The 20,683-nt window shown below is 41.9% G+C and overlaps 2 protein-coding genes across 2 annotated transcripts in view; one reads left to right on the top strand and one right to left on the bottom strand.

Moving 5' to 3' along the window:
* Positions 1-595: 595 nt before the first annotated feature.
* On the bottom strand, positions 596-5,235 carry gba3 (glucosidase, beta, acid 3). Its single transcript, XM_071926582.2, has 5 exons — positions 5,163-5,235; positions 4,414-4,641; positions 2,875-3,677; positions 2,070-2,193; positions 596-843 (listed from the first exon to the last, which is right to left on the bottom strand). The coding sequence occupies exons 1-5, from the start codon at positions 5,215-5,217 to the stop codon at positions 629-631; spliced, it is 1,425 nt and encodes a 474-aa protein (XP_071782683.2). The 5' UTR covers positions 5,218-5,235; the 3' UTR covers positions 596-628.
* Positions 5,236-8,523: 3,288 nt separating this feature from the next.
* Positions 8,524-20,683, top strand: part of adgra3 (adhesion G protein-coupled receptor A3) — a 33,573-nt gene continuing 21,413 nt past the window's right edge. Inside the window, exons 1-2 of the mRNA XM_071926549.2 lie at positions 8,524-9,562; positions 18,534-18,605. Coding sequence (XP_071782650.2) covers positions 9,360-9,562; positions 18,534-18,605 — 275 coding nt within the window. The 5' untranslated portion in view covers positions 8,524-9,359. The remainder of the gene's footprint in view (positions 9,563-18,533; positions 18,606-20,683) is intronic.

The following is a 20,683-nucleotide window of genomic DNA, read 5'->3' as shown; positions in this document are numbered from 1 at the left end:
AACTTAACACTCTCTGGCCATGTCCTCGCATCCCCTGCCAAAGTCAGATTTTCTTGTGAAGACAACCAAATAAGCTTACTTGTTGTTTTGTTTTTTCACAAAACATTTTCTGAATTGAAATGACATTCAGAAACAATGGTAGTGCTTTAAAATCTGGTTCCATAATGAAGCAGGTGCCACTTGCTTAGCTGTGTTAGGTTGGTTAATCTAATGTGTATGTATGTGTGTGTGGGTCAAATAGTATTTGCACATAATCTTTTCTTGTTTTGCAGCGTTCGTTTTGCCTTGCTTAAACAGCCAGATGGGTGGAGTTTGTCACATGTATTGATATTTAGCACCAGTCCAAATGCATCCAATCAGAGACTGTTGTCTGAAAGCTACCAAAATACTATTCTGTGAATGATCAAAGAACAAGAGCAGGATTGTACTAAAAGGCAAACCCCACCTATCTGGCACTTAAGCTTGACTAAAACAAACTTTGAGAAGTATTTCAAATACTTATTTGACCCAGGTCTGGAGTATCTCTGGCACATCAAATAAGGAAACAGCCAAAATGTGTATGCATAAACTGCTAATTTATTATGAATGTCTGGAAAAGTGAAACATGGCAAGTTTTCTTCATTGTACATCATGAGGGCAAACCTGGACTGGTCTGAGATCTGTGCTTCATGATGATCTTTGCGTACTCCTGTCCAGAGCGGTATATGGCTCGAGTTCGCTCTGCCTCAGAGAAGTCCACATGGAACAATCCAAAACGCACGCTGAACCCATCAGCCCATTCAAAGTTGTCCAAGAGTGACCAAGCGAAATATCCCCGGACGTCGACCCCGTCCTCTCCAATGGCTAAACAAGGACACACACACAGCAAGAAACATGGAGAGGAGTTGTAATTTTGTACATGTGACTTTGATTTTTACTCTCCTTGTATTTCCACAGCCATAGCCACTGATTTAACCCATGACTACTGACATGACATATAACGAGATTAGCATCAGTGTGGTGCCATTATTAAGTTTTCCAAAGCATACCAAGGGAGAGATTTATTTGCAGCAAGTGAAAACTAGCTTAGTCTAGTTACATGCTTATCAGTGCTTTCTATGACTGTCATGGATACAGGCAACATCTAATCTCTTGCCAACACCTTTTAATCAGATGATGAAAGGTTTGGCATAGAATATGTAACATGCTGATCTGTGACTATACCTATCTATTGAAGAAACAGAAAATAAAGACACACTACCATATTCAAGTGTTTACCTCATCAGATGGTCGACCAAATATCTTTACAATCCACAAAATATACAAAATTCAAAACATGCACTCAACTACAACTACTGCTAGGAACAAAAAACAAGTAGCCAAGGAGTTTTTTTACATACCACTACCCATGATTCCTTGCAAACCTCAAGTACATGAAATAAAGATAACTCAAAAGACACGGTATAACCCATTATTAGAGTTTTACGTTATCATCAACACACCATGAAAGTGATTACTGTACAGAAAGAGAGGTATATAAACCTTGCACTTTCTTTATCATATAATATCTCCGACAACTAGCAGATGCATTCCTTGGCTGTATTTTCTGCGACTGCAGCACGGTAAAGTGGCATGCAGCACGGTTAAAAAAGTAAGAGGGGATTTATATGTGGTGGTGGTCAGTGGCTTGATGATAAATGACGTGTTTTGACAGCAAATGAGTGAAGGAGGGGGAAAATGTGTCAACAGCATTATGCAAACGGGGAAAAGATATTGAGGCAGAAACTGATAGCAATGACATGCCAAATGTATTGGGTGCTGACAATTTGGGATAATAAAATGTAGTCAAAATACCTGAGGCCTTCGATGCTATAACAAAATTTAATATAATTGTAAACATAGTCCATTCCCCGGAGAACCATAGAGTATACGCCTCCAGAAAATATAGTATAAGCCATCACTTGATCCCTGGACACTATTACAACTGTCATGGAAAACTCGAATGGCACATGTATGCGTTTAACTCATAATGAATTGTTTGCTTGTTTTCAGTGGCAGACATCCAATATAGAGAATTTTCCAGTTATTACCTTTAGCCACTTCCAAGATGGTGTCCTGGTAAAACTCACAGCGCTGCACATCCTCCATCTGCAGCGGCCCCACCTGAGAGAAGCCGTTCTCTGTGATGTAGACGGCAGGGCTGTGGAAAGTGTCCTGGAGAGTCGACGGGGCAGACGTTGTAGTCAAACAAGGCATCGCGGCTGTCAAACATTCCAGCGAGAGACAAAGCGGTCTACAGTGTGCCGTTTAGCTGCATTTCGACACTGCCAAGCTCAACTTAATGGTCTGTGACAAGTCACAACAGCAGGAAATTGCTCGTTTGCAAATAGTTTTCACCCAAATAACCGCTTCATTCAATGTGACAGCACTAATGGAGCATCAGTGTGTTTCTGGGGGTGTTAAAAGGAGATTACTGCATGCAAAATCGATAGCAAGACAGTAAACAAATGTCAGAGTTTTCTCCTCATTTGGTGGGAGGCAATTTGTTTCCTAGTTTGTCAATTCAGTTTGATTGGAAGAGAAAAACAGAAAATATGAGTTCACATTTCGACTGATTGAATTCACAGTCAAATTGAAGGACATGGAGCCCAGTTTGGAGTTTTCCCTAGCGACGAGGACTAAGTGGCAACTACAGCCTGCTTTTAGCCTAACATGAAACAGAAATATAAACTAGGGATGGGACAGTATGCTAATCTCATGATACGGTTCGATATGTGATATGGGGTTGAAATTGTGATGGTTGTATTGCGATATATTAAATTTCGATATATCGTCTATAAACCCAAGCTGCTGTGTCATGACCCCAAATGACGAAGGCCTTGGTAGTGCTTTTACCTTGATGTACTTGAGAAGTCTCCTCAAGCCGTGAGGCACCACAGCCAGCCAGGACACCCCGCACACCGGCCAGGACGGGTCCAAGACGTCCACTGCATCTCGGTCACTCTTCACACACAGCACCTGTCCGCACCCTCCTCCCGGCTTCACTTTCCGAGACGTGTAGTAGTTTAACGCGAAGAAGTCAGCCGTGCCCAAAACGGAGGGTTCGTCTTGGGAGAAGCTGGGCAGCCTGGAGCCGCCGCTGTGTCCCAGCTTCTTGCTTTGAGCGTCAATGGCAGATCTCATGACTTCTGGGTAATCTCCGGTGACAAATACCGGCCAGGCAAACCACCCCAGTGTAAAAGCGAGGTAGCGTTCAGTGGCAGCGATACCCTCGGTGCTTCCCGGGTGTAATGGCTCAACCCAGTCGCTGTTGATGGCCAGTGACACTGCACCCCTCTGTTCCGGCCTATAGAAGGAGTTGTAGCTATGCCAGGCCACGGCGTGGGCGCGCAGCATGTTATGGCCCACCAGGTAGGCAGCGACCCCCGGTTCTTTAAGCCCCGGCGCGTGGACGCCGTCTTCGTGACCCAGTTTGGCGCACACGTACGGCTCGTTGATGGTGATCCACAGTTTGACGCGGTCCCCGAACGTCTGGAAGCAGAAGCAGGCGTAGCTGTCGAAGGCGGCCGCTATACCCGCCGATTTCCAGCCACCCTGGTCTTGGAGAGCTTGAGGCAAGTCGAAGTGGTAAAGGGTGACCATGGGTGACACGTTACAGGCCAGCAAGTCATCAATCACCTTGTTGTAGTATTGTACACCTGTCGGACAGATAGAAAGGATTGTCACAAATGTGTAATAAGCAGAAGTGGGGACTCGAGTCACATGACTTGGACTCAAGTCAGACTTGAGTCACAATTTTAACTGCTTGAGACTTGACTTGATGCATAAAGAGAACTGAGCCTTGACTTGACTTGGGTTCTGGTGACCTAGGACTTGACTTTGACTTGTACTTTGATGACTTGAAAAGGTTTCTAAAGCCTTGACAAAAGATATTGTGTTTATGTAAATGACTTAGATTGAAAGTGATGAGATTTGTTCCACCAGACCACTGAATTTACATTGTATGGAATGATTTAATTTATTGAAGTTGAAATTGATTATAGAAATCAAACTCAAGATTCACTTACCACGTTTTTACACTATTAAAACCATATTGCATTGAAAAGTCCTAGATTTTTTGTTTTCTATCAGATATTAAATTGATACTGGACACTGGATATTAATGACATGGACTTGATTTGATGTTCTATATTTAGACTTAAGACTTAAATTGAGACTTGTGCCTCAAGACTTGAGACTGACTTGGGACTCGAGCAAAGTTGACTTGGTCACACCTCTGGACCAATTCAGGTAAAACAGGACAAAGACTGTCTACAGAAGTCAAAAATAGCTGTTTCTCTGTCCTACACTGATGAAAACTCTTCCCCAAACAGACTTGTCACAGTGTGTTTTGGATAGAACTGTGGCGTGGGTCTCATGGGATGATGGAAATACCTTTTTGATTGACATGCTGTGTGGTCCCATCCGGCAGCAGGCGGGCCCAGGAGAGAGACAGGCGGTAGTGCGTCAGTCCAAGCTGCTGGATGCACTGCAGGTCTTCCTCCCACAGCTCATAGCTGTTACAGGCCACATCTCCATTCTGCTCCCCAAACACTCTGCCTTTCTCATGATGACAAAACGTGTCCCAGATACTCGGTCCCTTGCTGTCAGCATCCCAGCCACCTCAACACACACATAAACGCTGTTTCATTGCACAAAATGAGGTGGAATGTAAAGAAAAAACACTATAATACTCCTATTGGGACTTATAATGTTTTTGTGGTACACAATAGGGAGTTTATTGTGACTGTATCCTCTGTTTATCTTCTACAGTATCACTATAACATCCATATAATATTCCTACAGCATATTATGTATAGTGTTTGCTTTTGCTGTGATTATTTGTATAGCATCCTTCTAAAATGTATTATAGGATCACCATAGTTATTTTTGTAAGGGTGTGGCAATGTGTTTTTAATCAAGCGTTAATGCGTTTTTGTGTGCTGGTCCAAGTCTGTCAGAACTAATTATGGTGATGAGATAACTAATGTTAAATTCTTTATGGGTTATTACTGACTCTCGGGAATATAGTGAATGTATTTGGGCCTATTAAAAACTCCACCGTCAGGAGGAACCCATGCCTCGTCTTTTGAATGGAGTGTGCTCGCTACAACAGAAGTTACAGTCTGGTTGTGTTTACATACCTTCTATTTGATACGCAGCAGTTCCCGCTCCCCACGCAAAGTCACGTGGGAACATGTTTATTTGTTTGACCAACTGAATAAATCACTTCTTTATATTCTGCGGGCTCATAGTTTTACATGTTTACAGCACGCTACTGTGTCTGTCTTCACACATGATCTTGAATCCGCATGGACACTGGGCGATACAGCCGCTTTCGATCGAAAGAGAGGGAGGGAAGAGTAATGTTGCCTTCACGAGCTGTCGGATATTACGAGTTTTACGCTCGTGAACGACACAACAGTCGACTACCACCGGGAACGTTGCCAGGGTGTGACGTTTAGGAGGCCTAAGCCATCTACACAACTGATGGTAAAAGTGATCAATTGTGGCCTATTATTAGCCTATTTGTGACTATTTGGCATCCTATGTAAATAATTATCGTTGTTGTATGTTTCTATTTCCACTTGGCTATTTGTTTGACTTTTAGTTCTCACTCATTTTATGCACACTTAACTCGATTTTAACATTAATTACATGCCTGATACGCATTTTCTCCCCTTTATTCTGACACTGCAGCAAAAAGTAGGCTAGCTTGATTACTAAATTAAAACAACAGTCACCAAAAAACGAATTTTCCTTTCTCTTGATAGTCGTATTTCCAGGAAAAGGGAGTTTACGATGAGCACGTGAAGGCAGCACACTACACTCCTGCGTTATTACATCATGATTGGAGCTGTTCGCGGACTGTTTTGCACTGCGCAGGTTGGCCTAGATATGAGAGACCAGACCAGCTCTATTGGCCAATGATGATTTTCTCATGACCTGTACCGGTCATGAAGAAGTCATTTTGGGAATAGGCCTGTGTTATTTCACCCTTCAAGACATTTTATTCATCCGAATAATCCAATGTGTTCAGTCATTATTTCTATTAGAGCGCTGCTGGTTATTTTTACGGCCATAAGATTTTTTTGAGACATTTTCCCTATTTTGGAGTAAGTTATAATATGACAAAAGACAGGCATACCATAGGTTACATTATTGTGGGAGATGTCAGTGTAAAAAGGAATATAATGTTTGAATGTAGAGATAAAAAACAATCAAATACATTGAATTTTTCCCGATATAAGTTTCTTTGCTGCAGACTTTTGTTCTGCTCATATGATGACTGACTAAATGCTTAACTCTTGCTTTAATTGTAGCAACTTAAATAACATTTCACATTCTATTGAGAGTAGTTCAGTGAAAGTCTGTTGTTTTCAGACAAACTCCTTTCAGTGAACGTCAAGCCCTCCAAGGTCCTGAAATCAAACCCAGACTAATGGAGGTAAAAGCATCATGGCCTCAGGCTCTTGTTCCCTGCCCTGTGATCACTACAAGGTTAGACTATAGTTCAGTTCTCTCTAAAATGAAGTCACTCACTCGACCCGATCATAACAAAGAACAGGGAGATGAATAGCCCTCTGGCAAACAAACCCTCGTCTTCAGCAGAAACGTTCCCCTGACGTCGGTGTTATACAAGGATATTGTTTTGCTCCACATGTGACTTCATTTTTCATCTATTGCTTATTGCAAGCTAGCCTGAACTTGTTTGAAGACAGCCAAACAGAAGAGAAGAGGCTGGATGGAGAGAGAGGAAATAAGAGGAGGAGATAGGCTTACATTAGCTGGGCAAGCAATATGCTATTGGTTGGTTTATAACAGCTCGATTATGGATCATTTAAAAAATGTCTCTGATGATATATTTTGTAAACGAATGAACTGGAAAAACTCCGTATAACACCACATTTGGGGTCAAATGTTTCCAACAAGTAGCCTACTTCCCTTACGAAAAAGAACTATAGCTAGGTCTAACAAATTCATAATAGCCTATAGTCTAATTAAAAACACATTTTAGAGGGATATTAAAAACATAACATGTAAAACCATGAGTAGGCTATAGAGGATAGCGATATCACACGAGATAAGAAATATAAAATAGGATAATGTCACTATAAACTCACTATATTAGTGTTTTCTTTCGTTGGGTTCTCAATGATAAAATATATAAAATAAGATAGATAGGATAGTTAAACTGTATTTCATGGTTTGACAGCGTCTGAAGCTGTTGTAGCCTATTAAACTTTATTTTCCCCTTTTATTCTGTCCGCATGAAAATAAACTTAGATGGCTAGAGAGGCAGGATCTATGAGTGAAAGGTTGTAGTGACGTCATGGGTTTTGGTTAAAATAACCACAATCGGCTAGAATAAGACCGGAAGGTAAGCGAGGTTGCCTTCAAAACAAAAGAGTTAAATTTGTCACTTTTCGGAAAAATAATCACCAGGGGGCACTTGCTGGTAGACGTGGAAATATATAATATCATTTTAAAAACCTTCTATAGAGTACAACAGTTGGTGACATCACTTGGCACAAAGACCAGCCAATAGCAGAGCCTTACTTTTCACCATTAGGTGTCAGGCTTCACCATAAATTTGGGTTTGGGGTTTAGTTACTCTTTAATCTCAGTTTTATAAACTTTGCCCATGGTTAATCCATGCCTTCAAAGAAACCTTTCCTGCAGCAGACAGATCAGGAGCTGTGTCAAATATATGCCAGCCATGCAGAAATGACCACATTAATACTAGAAGTTCAGTGATTTAAGGCTTAAATGTACCTCTCTGTAATGCACTCTTTCATCAAGGAATAAAATGCACCATAATTCCATCATCATCACTTCACTCAAAATGTAATCCAATAATTCCACTATTTTTGATATAGTGACAAATGTTGCGCTTTTGTTTTGAAGGCCAAATCGTCTAACTTCCGGCATTATTCTGGCCAGTGACTCTCGCTGACTTGACGCAACCCGACAGCAATCTCGTTTGCTGTCGGGAAAGTTACTTTGAGAGCACAGTTTATAAAACTGCGAGTACATGATGTTGAACCGTACGCACGAGTTTTAAAACGGAGAGTATACACACCGACTGTTTATTTTAACCAAGTGGCCCCCGGAGCGTCTCCGTACCAGAACATTCAACAGGAAGTAGGCTACCTTCATTCACCATAACAAGTTAATGCGGACAGAACAGAATTACAAAAATCGTATCAAGATACTCAGTGGAATCACTCAAAGTAAAACAGCAAGTATAAAATAACAGTTGTATTTTCATTTGCTTCAGAATCCTGCTTAAATATGACCTTCATTTTCTTTTCGGTGCCGTTTTGCTGAGAAAAACGTTGCAACGGTTGGATTTTCGTTTCTACAGGTTTTATTTTGAAATTTCGGACCGGATGTACTATTTTTTTTCTATCGGGCTTGACGCTGGTGGAGCCCCGGGGCAGGACCATGGAACAGGACTTCTCAATGGATAGAGAACTGGCTGTGAATACTTTCCTAAGAGAGGGGGCTGAAAAAGAGCCACAACAACAACCGTTTTGGATATTCACCATCGAGGGATCTAGCCTAGTCTGCGTCGTTTACTGAGGATTTACACTCCACTTTCAACTCGGGAACGGCTGTTTTTGCGCGCTCGTGTTTTTTCCCAGAGTAGCATTATTTCCTCTTGGAACTAAAACTGGATACCATTTCTTCGGGGGAGAAAAGTTGAAGCTTTGCAAAGAGAGAGAGCGAGAGAAAGGGGGAAGTTTACTTGCTCTTGTTTGGTTCAGTATATAGTCCCAGGGCTCCGGGGAATATCCCTGAGAAAGTTTTTAAAAGCTCGGCTGGCCGGGTTTCCTGAAGTTAGTGCATGGTGGTGGTGTTGATAACCTGGAATGACTGCAGCCGTCTCCTGTGGAGCAGACAACACTCTCACTTGGATCCGCGCTATGGCCAACAAAGAAACCCCTTCACCAACCGGACAACTTATTTTATAACCAGTGGACACGTTTAACCGTTAAAATAGTGCGCGGTGGCAATGTCGGGGGGAAACGAGCACCACACCAGGATGGAAAGGGCATTATAAATGAGTCGTTTGGCAAACAAAGGAGGACACCTCTGTCGGGTTGAATGCCGCCGAGCAAAGCGAAAGCCTTGCGAGAAATGGAGGAGGAAGGTTCATTTGAGCCAAACAAGATATTTGCAGCATGGCAAATGTTTCATTTTTGTCTTTAACGGGGCATGTTGAGTGTGGCTTACAGACCACCCTTTCATAGCAAATCCGCCGCCCGTCCTATTTATTATTAATACATTCTTTTCTTTGCCAATGCTGCAGTGGTTTTCTAGACGTGTTTGAAAAAATGAGGGTGGATCTGTTGCAGTTGTTTGTGATTTTACTGCTCGGCGGCGGTGGTTCGGCGGTATCATCTGATTGCAAAACATATGATGAACGCTCAAAAAGCGCTGGGAAAAGCCAGCCGTCGGACAGGAAAGTGGTTTGCAGCAACATGGAGCTCCATCAGGTGTTACCCCCAGACTCCTTCCCCAACAGAACAGTCACTTTGTGAGTATGACAGGCTATAAATCACATTTCTTGCACCGCCGATGCTGTACCAGCGAACTAATGTGAAGCAATTTCATCTTATCTCCCAGACCTATTTATTTCACCCTAAAGTTTGAATATTGATCGGTTTATTGTCACTATATTTCCCCAGTTGTGGGTGGACTACAATAGATTGTTACTATTCTGCAATGACCCCAACGAAAAAACACTGTATATTCCATAGTGTGCACATTATGGTACTTTTATCCCCTATGATATTACTATCATTTCCCCATAATATTCATATAGGGACATGTACATGTTTTTGTGATACTTATATCCTTCTAAAACTATTATTGGATTACCAAATGGAGGAAAGGCTGATCTAGATACATGCTAACATACATGTTAACTTCCACATAAGTAGTCTGTCCTATTCATAATAATCATATAATCCACCCAAAAGGTAGAAGTCCACTAAGCTATATTTGTGTCCATTTGTTGTAACCCATACATCCCTCTTTCACAGCTGCATACTGTAATGGTGTAAATGTAAACCCCATGTAACAGTAGCCTCCAGTCTTTCTGTAGTCTGGTGATCCACACATAGTAAGGTATTTTGGCTATTAAAACAGTGCTCACGCCAAAGAACCTATTCACTTCTCTTCCGATATCTCAGTGACATTTAATAGATATAGCAGCTGTCTGATCGGGCTACATCCAGATTGTGTAGCACTATATTCGACAACACACCCCCAGTTTTAACCAGTCCTGTGCTTTAATTAGCCAATAATTCATTGGACTTCTTGCAGTTGATTATATTTAGAAGGGAGTTGTAGTATGTCACTTGGTTAGCTAATGCTCACTAATATGGTCAAATAAATCATAAGCTCAAAACCGCCTGTGTGATGGGATGTCTTTCACCCATTACTCTAAAAGCCTTATTGGTACAGTTGTCAGTCTTTGTGTGGCCTCCCCTCGACCAAAATAATGAAAACACACACAGGAGGTTGAGCACAAGTGTAGCCTATGTCCCTTTAAAAACCTGTTTGTGACCTCAAGGATTGAGGTCTTAAAATATTCTTGTAGATTGCCAAGGCATTTTTATAACTGTGCTCTAGTTTAGTAAAGGTAATTTCACGTCAAATCAAATTTAATTACAAAGCACGGTTGACAACAAGGATTGTCACAGAGTGCTTTACAGAGACAAATGGCAAAAACAAAACAACAAGAAACAAACACATCACAAATTTTAAGCTATTGTTGTTTTTTTGTGGTGGTGAGCCGTGGGGGAAATATGAGGGCACCATGGCAGGGTGCAGGAGCAGAAAGCAAATGATAGACTGCAGGGAAGGAATCAAAGGGAGAGGAATGGCTGGTAAGGTATGAGTTAAGATAGCTTGTAAGTTGCACCTAATAAATGCATCTTGACTCTGGACCTAAGTACTGAGACTACCACAATGTGTTATCTCTCTGGTAACATTCTCTCATTTATTATAGAATTGGAAATTATAGTTTTAACTCATCTATGGACTGCTGTAAAGTAATGCCAGCTAAGTCAGTGAGTGGCCAGTAGGCCTTTCTCCAGTTCTGGTGTTTGCTATGTATGTATGTCTTCAATGAGCTTGGAGTCTGTCATCTTGTTCTAACTGACAGTGATGGATTTGGAGGTTGATCCATGTTCCTCATGGCTTAGCATTGAGCTTAAGCACTGTGATTCAAGGATGGCCTCCACAGAACAAGAAAGATGTAATTAGAGAGCCTAGACAGCAAGCACTGCATAACTCTCAGGAATTCCTCCCAGTCCCCACTTGACTTTCTTTGGGTTCCTTTTTGACATCCTTTGTCAACGCATTTCAGAACAATAGTGGTTTGAAATCTTATTCCAATGGAGCTTTCTTCACAATTCCCTGCAGAAGAAAGTGGCAATGAAACAGCAATTCCTGTTGACTACACAGTTTGTGGGTGTTAATTTATGACCTGTAAAGTGGGCTAACTCTCCCTGGAGGTGCTGTGGTCCAAGGGCTTGTTTTATGGCTCTCCCACTGTCTCGTGGTGGGGTTGACAGTGGCCTGGGCACAGCTGGTCTGGACTGCTGTGAACTGCGGCAGGGGTCTCCGCTGCTCTGCTAAACCGTCCCTGAACTTGAAAATCAGTCCTATATCCCCCTGTTCAGCCGTTGTAGATCCAGCACCTTCTCGCCTTACCTTCTCAGTTGGTGGGAGGACACCAAGTTCACCCAGTCAGTTCACTAGATCCTGCTGAAACTAAAATGAAAGTGACTAGTTTACTGAATATGAGCATATGCAGACATGTATGGACACTGTTTGGTTTATTTTCAAGAAGATGAAAGATGATAAAAATGTCATTAACATGCATGGAAATTGCACAAGGCCAACATTTTTATGTGTCTTTCACCTTTGTAAATAGATGTCTCAAAAAGGATATTTTGCTACAATTCCTTAAGGTTTCTGAAGCCATGTTTTCTGAATCTGTTCAATATATGGACCTAGATCTAAATGGCTTGCATAACCGGCCTTCATTAGTGTTGGCACACAAACCTCTCTCTTTGGTTTGTTTTGGATTTAATCCATGGTTTTCACTAGGCAGTACCTAGAAGTAAGGCCTAGTGCCAGGTAGAAGTAAAACATTTCCATTTGTAAACATGACATAAAATAACACCAAATTTCACACCTGACTTTGGAATTACACTTTTCTAGGGTAATGTTGTTATTTAGTTAATATAGCAACTGGTTGAAATACAGTTCCCTTGTTATTTGGTTGCTTTTCAAATTCTCTATTTACACGCCTTCTTGTGCGTGCTAATTAAAGGCCTTGCCAAAAACAGTAGCACAAGTTAGGTGTGATTAGAGACCCATTCATCATACCTACCCTCTCTTTGGGCTTAAGACTTCCTGTTTTCCTCCTCAGCAGTCTGGACAGTGCCTCTGAATTTTAATTCGAATCCAGGCTTTCCCGAGAGAAAACCGATGATTGAAACCAAAAGTGCAGTTCTTTGAATATTTTCTTGAACATTCTTTGGGCTATGATGAGTTTGTCAAACCGTCTCGATGATTGGTTTGGTTCCATGCCAGTGAATTTAACCCAAACCAGGGTGGGAAGACCAGAACCCTCAGCTACGATGGGGCTTACTATGGACAGCCCCTTTATTTTGAGTATACCTGGACTGTACATGAAGCAGTAACCCAATAAAGTATCATTGTAACTGACTTAACTGATTGCGGGTAGTGTCAGTTTACCCTGAGTTTGAATGTATGTAGTTATGCAGTGCAGTTCTCTCCTAGTTAGGACTCTGAATGGCTCTCTGTAGAGAAAGGATGAGTGATGCATTCCCTGCATTTGTGCTCTCCCAATGATACCACATGCCTAAGTAATCCGAGAGGAAATGACACAAATGTGTTTACAGCTGGCCTGTCCTCCCATGTCGGTGTAGGACGCTAAAATACAAGGGCTTGGATGTAACCTTTGCCTCACACAGTGGGATAATTCAGGCTGTGTGCATAGTGTGTTTGGGTGTGTACACGAGTGTTTATTCTTGTGTACCTGTTCATGTTTCAGCCTACATACCCATGCGGACAGGAACTGGAACTGACTATATATAAGCTTGCTGTTCGTAGTCTTTACTCGCCTGGCTCATGTTTCTTTTACAAGCCTTGTTTAGTGTAATCAGGATCCATTCTCAGAAGCCCCTGGGTTGGACAGTGCAAACAAGCACACCTGGTTTTGGCCCCTGCAGAGCAGCACAGGATTAATGTCAGGAAGAAAGCAGGGATTTCCTCCCCGGCTGCAGGAAAAGCATGCTCAGTTTGATGACACATTGGAGTGCAGTAAACTGTCATGGTTCACAGCAGCAGAAAACATGAGTTAGGGTCACATACGCATCTGGTTTCCTCGAGACTTCACTTCCTTTATCTGCCACTGGAGCAAACCAGAGTAATGTAGATTAAAAATACTAATATGAAAGCGATTTGTATTCATCAAAGTCATTAGGGTTCTATATGACATAATCATGTCTTTCATTGACCGTCATTTGAATGATTCAGTCTGTTTTTGAGGTTTTATCGTGTCCAAAAGCATGATCCCCTCCTTATGTCAATCATCTGTTTTGTTTATCTGCCCTAACATTACTTTGATGTCCTTGTGTAACTAGTAACCAGGTGCCTGCTGTCATGCATGTGCGGTGGTAAGAAAGGTCTGTTGTTGTTTTTGCTTTCCAGGCAAGTCTTTCGACTAAAGCAACGCTCCTGTGTTTTCCTTAGCAATTCTGCGATGTTTGCAGAAGAAAAACAAAATCCCAAAGGCAAGGCACTGACAGCTGCATATTCAGTCAGTCAGTTCACAGCCTTTCATTACGCAGACCTGTTGAGCCTTGGGTTTGCCAGGTTGCACTAAGACTTCAGATTTAATCACAGACGAGCTATTCAGTTTTGTGCATGGACATGAGCTAAGTGCATGTGATGCCTACTGGTTTCTGTTCATTTGCTGCTGATCTGCCTTTGTAATGGTGTTTGCATGGTGGATCATTTCCCCATTCAGCCAGAGGAAGCTATAAGGAGAATACCTCCTCCTGATAGCATGGCTTTTTGGATGTTGAAAGGGGATATTGTCAGGCTTATGACTTTGGGAGAGTGATGAGGCAAAGAGAGCTTGTATGACAAGTGCCCTTTTCATCTTGCCTCAACAAAAGTGAATTCCTTTACAGGACTAGATATTTTCTTTCCTGGGCAAGACTGTATACAGTTGTTAGTAGTAAGCAACTGACTCTGTCGTTCCACTATTCTATGAGAAATTCAGATGACAATCCTCGTAGCCAGAGGTTATTTAGTATACTAACATAGGATGACATGTAAAAGGTAAATGCTGTAAGTAACATATTCAGCCTTTTGTGGCCCATGTTCTGAATAAATGTATACAAATATAAATGGAAATGAATATCTTCGTACTCAGATCATTTGTGGAATGAGCAAGGGTTAGATAGCTAAAGGAATTACCTTGGCAAGTCACAGCACCTCAACCATTGGCCCACTCCCTTTTTCCACCTGAGCTGAGGTCCGCTTTTCCATTCACTACATTCACAGAGGAAGTCACTCTAGCAGGGTTTTATGAGCTCAACTGCAGTCTGAAACTTTTTTGAAACCCTCTTGAAGGGTTACAGCTCTCCGCTCTTGGGAGTTCTTTGTCTAAGCCTCCTGAGCATAAAGAACGTGTTGAGAGTTGGCTTTGTCCTTAAAACGCTATGTGCCTGTGAGACGGTTGTGCAGTGGCTGGCCATTTTAGTTCATCTCTGGTTAACGTTGTGCTTACAACCTGAGGCCTATGCTTTCAGAGGTGGAGTTTAAGTGAAAAAGAACACAGGCCTCCCATCAAGACTGATAATGTCAAGCGTACTCCCTTTTGAAGAGGAGATGAGCTATAGGGCATTACAGTTTGTTATTTTATATTACTCTCTTTAAATCAAGGAAAACAAGAAATATGTCTCTCTCTTGACAACAGGGAGTAGATATATTACTGAATTTGAGGAGTTTGGCTATCCTGTGAATCTTATATAGTTACCTAGAGGAGAGGTTTCAGAGGCAACTTATAAATAGCTTCTTTTGAGATTTATAGCATCTTCGTCAGGGGACATGATATGAGATTTGGTAGGATCCCACTGCAGCTTGTTCCTGGCATGAGCTCAAGCAGGTCTTATCTATGCATCAAGATAAGGGCGACTCCCCTCCTCCATCGTTTCAGGCCTAGCCCAGAGGAATTCCATAGACTAGTTATTTAGTCTGCGAGCCTGGGGCCGACGACCAAGAACAGACAGTAAGGAAGCTGACTGTCTAGCTACAGATGTCCTGAGGGTGGTGGAGACACCGAGGGTTAAATGGCAATGTTCTGCATGCAGATGACCAGACGCTTTACTGTAAATATTCGACTAAAGCCTTACAGAGTTCAAGACCATATCAGAATCACTTTATTCACCAAGTAGAATAAATGTACAAGAATTTGTTTTGGTGACATTCGTGCAGGAACACATTGATATCTAACATAAGTACATGCTGACACACAGGGTACAGGGGCAACAGGACCTCACATTCAGTGCAACCCATACAATAGACAGTATACCATATCACTCTCTCCCTCTCTTACATCTGTCTATATATTGTATATATTCAGAATAACCTATGTAATGTAATATATCACATATTGTAGCCTATATTCAGCCTTCTATCAGCTATTGGCTTTGGATAGTGGTGGCGGTAGTTAGATATTTTAGATGTAACTACTGCTAATGACAGTGATTATTACCAAGGCGCTAACACTAACCAGATACTCCAATATGTATCTGGAGTATATTTGTTGTCCTGACACAGACAACAAATATTTCTTCTAATGTTCCAGTGCGTTGTTGTCTACAGACTTATTCATTGAACCGTTACCTAACACCAACCATGGCCCTCAGGCTTTGACAGATTCTCACCTATTTCTGCTTGCCCTGTCCCAACTACTGGGAGGTAAATGATATTACTGGTAAGCAGTGTTCTCACCAATGGGAGAGTGTAAAGAGCACTCTGTTTTGCAGCCAAAGCAGCTTCCCTCACACTGAGGTCACACTCCTGTCATGAGGAAGAGGGAGGGACAGGGCTAGCGAAGGAGGATAAGCATGCAGAGTAGGGAGGGGTGGAAAGAGGGCAAGAAAAGGGCTCATGACTCTCAGGAGAACCCTCTTACATGGATTTATTTTGACGTTCCGTAGAGTCACAAGGCTGGAAGTGTATATTTGTGCAGCCGGATTTGAATGATTCCCAAGAAGCGCTGTTTTGAATTCATAAGCTACTCTGTAAACCTAATTACATTATTTTCCTGTGAAGATAAGCACTGATATACATCAATTTGTGAGAAACACTAGTCTGATTTGCACTGTATGGAACTTCATATCACTTTTGTGTTGAAAGACTGGGGTTCATTATTTGTATTCATAATCTGCTGAACAAAAAAAGAAAAGATATCAATATATTAGAAGAAAGTCAGAGAAGTTAGATGTATTTGATTATGCTGATAGAGTGCCTCGGTACTAATTCACACAAACCTTACGATGAGTCGATCCCTATTTCGTGGGATGATCATCATCATCCATAGGCATAGGTCTTCACGGTGCCAAATATTCTACCATATAAATGGGAGCTTTGTGACTGAACACTTGGTGGGAGGCCCGGCGTCTCTGCCTATATCATCAGAATGTGTGCGCAGGCCGTGATAGAGTTTGCAGTCTTGTACCTCACCACGTTTTAACATCTGCCATTTCAGCGTGCAGAAGCCTGCAAAACACAGGCCGTGAAACACAGGAACTGTTTGTGTGCGTACTCTCTCTTAGCGGTCAGGAGCCAAAAAGCAAATCTCCAATGACTCTCCACCATCCAACCCTGTAATAAAACAACCCCTCAACACCCTATAATGACTCCAATCTGGCCCCGGGTTGTGGGTGCTGCTAGCATGTATGTCACCCACCACATCCCCTCCCTGCTAGCCAAAAACATATGCTAACCACAAGTCCCTGCTTGGTTTTCTGCCAGGAGTTAACGTCGCTATTGATTTACCATGCCATTTGGGACAGGTCTCAGAGAGACAGGAGCTCTCACGGACATGGGGACTGAAGGTGGAGCTGTAGTGCTTAGCTTTGTAAGAGATGCCTGAGCTGGTGCATAGCACTTGAAGTAAACTTGATAATAAAGCCTGGTTTATTAGGGTGAGGAAGTAATCAAGAATCCACAGTTTGACTTGGAGGTTGTCTCAAACTGTCTCTATTTTTAGGATGATAATGTTTAAAATGACATCAGTGATCTGTGATACAACAGAATCTCTTTTTGTTGCTTGCAGTGAACGCTTAGGTAGAGAATCAAAAGCCGTTTATGTGTGCTATTTCAGGCTATCTAGGATTATTTTATTGCACTGTGTAACAGTTATTTTGACACCATAGTGCAATCCAATAACAGCTTAAATAAGATTGTGAATTTTATGTTTACAAAGTGCTCTTTGTTGTATGATAGCTCCATTTGAGGAGGTATGCCAAACTCTGTAAGGATACTGCCAGACATCTTAGTATCACTATTGAAATTGCTGTGAAGTAAATCAAATCTAACCCATATTATCCAGCAGTGAGCAAGCATCTAACATTGCACAAGTTCATAGCTAGATACCTAAGTTGACCCTGTCTGTGATCAAACATATCCCTACTGCCAGAGTGCATTACTTAATGTGGCGGTTGGGGGGGAAAAAAGTGTGTCACCAATGAGTCACCGTTGCTACGGATCAGATTATAATACCTTTACCCGTCAAAGCCAAGGGGGTTTCACGGAAAGATTGCACTTTATCTCATTTTGGCTACCTGTTTGAGGAGTGCTCAGATGCTACCAATTTAACATGAAAGAAAATAGTCGGCTGAAGATCAAGTTGTTTTTCCTCTGATCTCTTCCTGGCAGCAGGGAACATTCTGTGACTGGAATTAAAGAGTGTGATCTCTAAATAGGACAAAGAATGAGACATGACATAATATTGTTATAACAAGTAGCAGTGTGGCACAGTGCTACTGTTTGTGGAAAGAGACACCTGATTCTTTCAAATTCACTTCCAAAATTGAATTAAGCATAAACAGTCCCTTTGCTGACAACTTGTTGAAATCTGTGGCTGGTTTTATATATGACAATTGCTTTTATTTGCCAAACACATTCAATTTACATTAAATTTGACTTGGTGAGACAAGTGTAGAGAAATACTTAAGTAGGCTATATACTTAAGTAACACACTACTACTGAAACATACAGTTACATGCAAGAGCTCATATATAGTGCAAGAAAAGACATTGCAAGTCATACATTAACATGTTAAGACAGTAAACTTTATTTTTACTACTCATACACTATATGTTCAGTTTCAATAGTTGCATCTTTCTCTGTTGCTTTGTATTGATACATGTTTTCTTTCCCCACAGAATTTTAAGCAACAATAAGATTCAAGAACTGAAAAATGGATCATTCATTGGATTGTCTACATTGGAAAGATTGTGAGTATCGCTGTTATTTTCTTCTCCTGAAAGTTATTTGCATGAGAAGCACTGTATCAGTGTTTACAGTCATGTCTTTGCTTGTTCTTTGGCATTGTTTTGAATACATCTGAAAGACAAAGTCAAGATGGGAAATTAAATCTCTGCTTTGAATATGATTCGCACGCTAATCTGAGGAATCATTTGTCTTGGACTTAAAATGTTTTCATGCAGTGTTCCACTAGGCAGACATGTACGGTTATGCGTGTCCATGAAAAATCGCCAATAGACTTTTACAATGGCGGATCTTGATCTTGATGTCAGGCAGCCAGGCTATATTTCATGTTACACCTACCAGTGCATTAGCAGGATCTATCCATCACTCCATAAGTGAAGCTTGGGCTTGTGGAGTCGGAGCTTTGTAAAACACACATTGGCTTCATGCCAGCGGAACATCCAGGTCATAGAAAATGAGCAGGCATCCACACAGCACTTAGCCTCAGTTAAGAATATCAGGCCATGGCGGACGACCGTGGGGACGGCACTAGAAAAGGCTAATTATAGGTATAGCCCCCAGGGTTGGCTGTTGTCCGCCTGGTGACATGCTCTCAACATACAGGAGAGTGAGTATTCGGGGGATGGGGGCCGCCTTCTTCAAAAGGAGTAGCACAGAATCAACCCCATCACTGGTCTTGGATATAATGAAGCAAGATTTGTGAATTAGATGTTTATTTTGTGGGCAGCCCATCCCTGACAGGCTACAGTTGTTTTATTGTGACTGAAGATTGTAAAGTCTCTGTAGTTTATCTTGAGGGGGAACCTCTCGCTTTGAGCTATTAGGTGGGGAACTGTGTAGAAGAAGAAGGAAGAGGAGAGTAGATGGTGAAGACGTTTATTGGGGTAGTGGTGTATGTGCTCTGTCAATATTTAATGCACTATGGGAGGATTGCTTGAACCGCGGAGATGCCATGCGACTCTCACTCTGGGGTTTGGAATCTCATCACCCATGTTTCCCCCCGAGATTTCAGGGAAATGGCTCTGGGCCTACGCATACGGGCCGCCCGTGGGTGATTTATCACTCCGGAATGGCTTCATGCAGATAAAATAACCAGACCATTAATGGCCTTGCTTTTACCCAAGGCTACAATAACACATGACTGCATTGATATGGAATTCTAAGAGCATGTTTCCCCTGTCATGTTTCCAGGTCTTATTAAAAAGGCCAGAAGTCTGTGGCAAGCATATAAGGCCTTTTTGGCCACATTTAGCCCTCTGGTATCAGTTTGGAAACCATTGGCATGTAGTTGAAGATACAAGTACAAAAATGCGCCTCATTGCCTGATATCATAGACAGTGGATGCTTGTGGATCTACGTCTTCACAAAATAGGCTACCTCTAGAAATCTTAAAAAAGAATTCCCTCACACATACCCAACACACACACACACACACTTTTCCATTGTACTCTCAAGCTACCTTATCTTGTACTCAAAACCATTCCTTTGAGTGTTCTTTGTAGAAGTTGTGATATTGCATATAATGCCAAACTACACTTGATTCTGTATATCCTCAGAATAAAACAGGTGTAGTATTTCTTACGCTAATGTTTCTCTCATCTTGTGGTCGCAATTTGTGGTTTTGAGTTGTGTGAAATTGGCCTGCCTGTCCTCATGATGACTCCCATATTAATGAGACATTCATCTGCCTCCAGATTGTTTATGGATTTGCAGGAGAATTCCCTCTGGGCTCTTGAATTGGGTCAGATGTTAGTTTTCAGAGCTGAGGCCCAGAGGATAAACAGGAGGCTGTGTGCTGAATCCACAAGTGTAAAAAGCTTTGATCTTTCTACGCCAAGGAAGCCTTTAAGGCACTTCTGTGCTTTGTCTGTGAACGGCCAGTCTATTCGACTGTAGACTTGGTTCTGCCTGTCGTAGCTTCTATCCACAGGCAAGTTTACCTTCGAAAGCAGCTCCCATTGTGCCTCACAAACCCCACCCCACTCCACTCCTCTCCACCCTCGTCCAGTGAAGCGAGCTTGCTTGCCTGCTTGCTTTGTCATTGTAATGAGGCCAAGCCAAGGCCAGAGGTGTCGGCAGTACA

The sequence above is a fragment of the Centroberyx gerrardi genome, chromosome 23 (genome assembly GCF_048128805.1).
Source record: "Centroberyx gerrardi isolate f3 chromosome 23, fCenGer3.hap1.cur.20231027, whole genome shotgun sequence".
In the NCBI taxonomy this organism is placed as follows: Eukaryota; Metazoa; Chordata; class Actinopteri; order Beryciformes; family Berycidae; genus Centroberyx; species Centroberyx gerrardi.
Note: the sequence above shows the minus strand (reverse complement) of the source record. Positions and strands in the feature narration are given on the sequence as shown.

Coding starts and splice junctions, on each gene's coding strand:
- gba3 (XM_071926582.2), bottom strand. CDS start 5,217: ATGTTCCCACGTGACTTTGCGTGGGGAGCGGGAACTGCTGCGTATCAA. Junction 4,642..5,162: donor TGCTGCGTATCAAATAGAAG/GTATGTAAACAC, acceptor GTGTGTGTTGAG/GTGGCTGGGATGCTGACAGC. Junction 844..2,069: donor CATCTTGGAAGTGGCTAAAG/GTAATAACTGGA, acceptor GTCCTTGTTTAG/CCATTGGAGAGGACGGGGTC.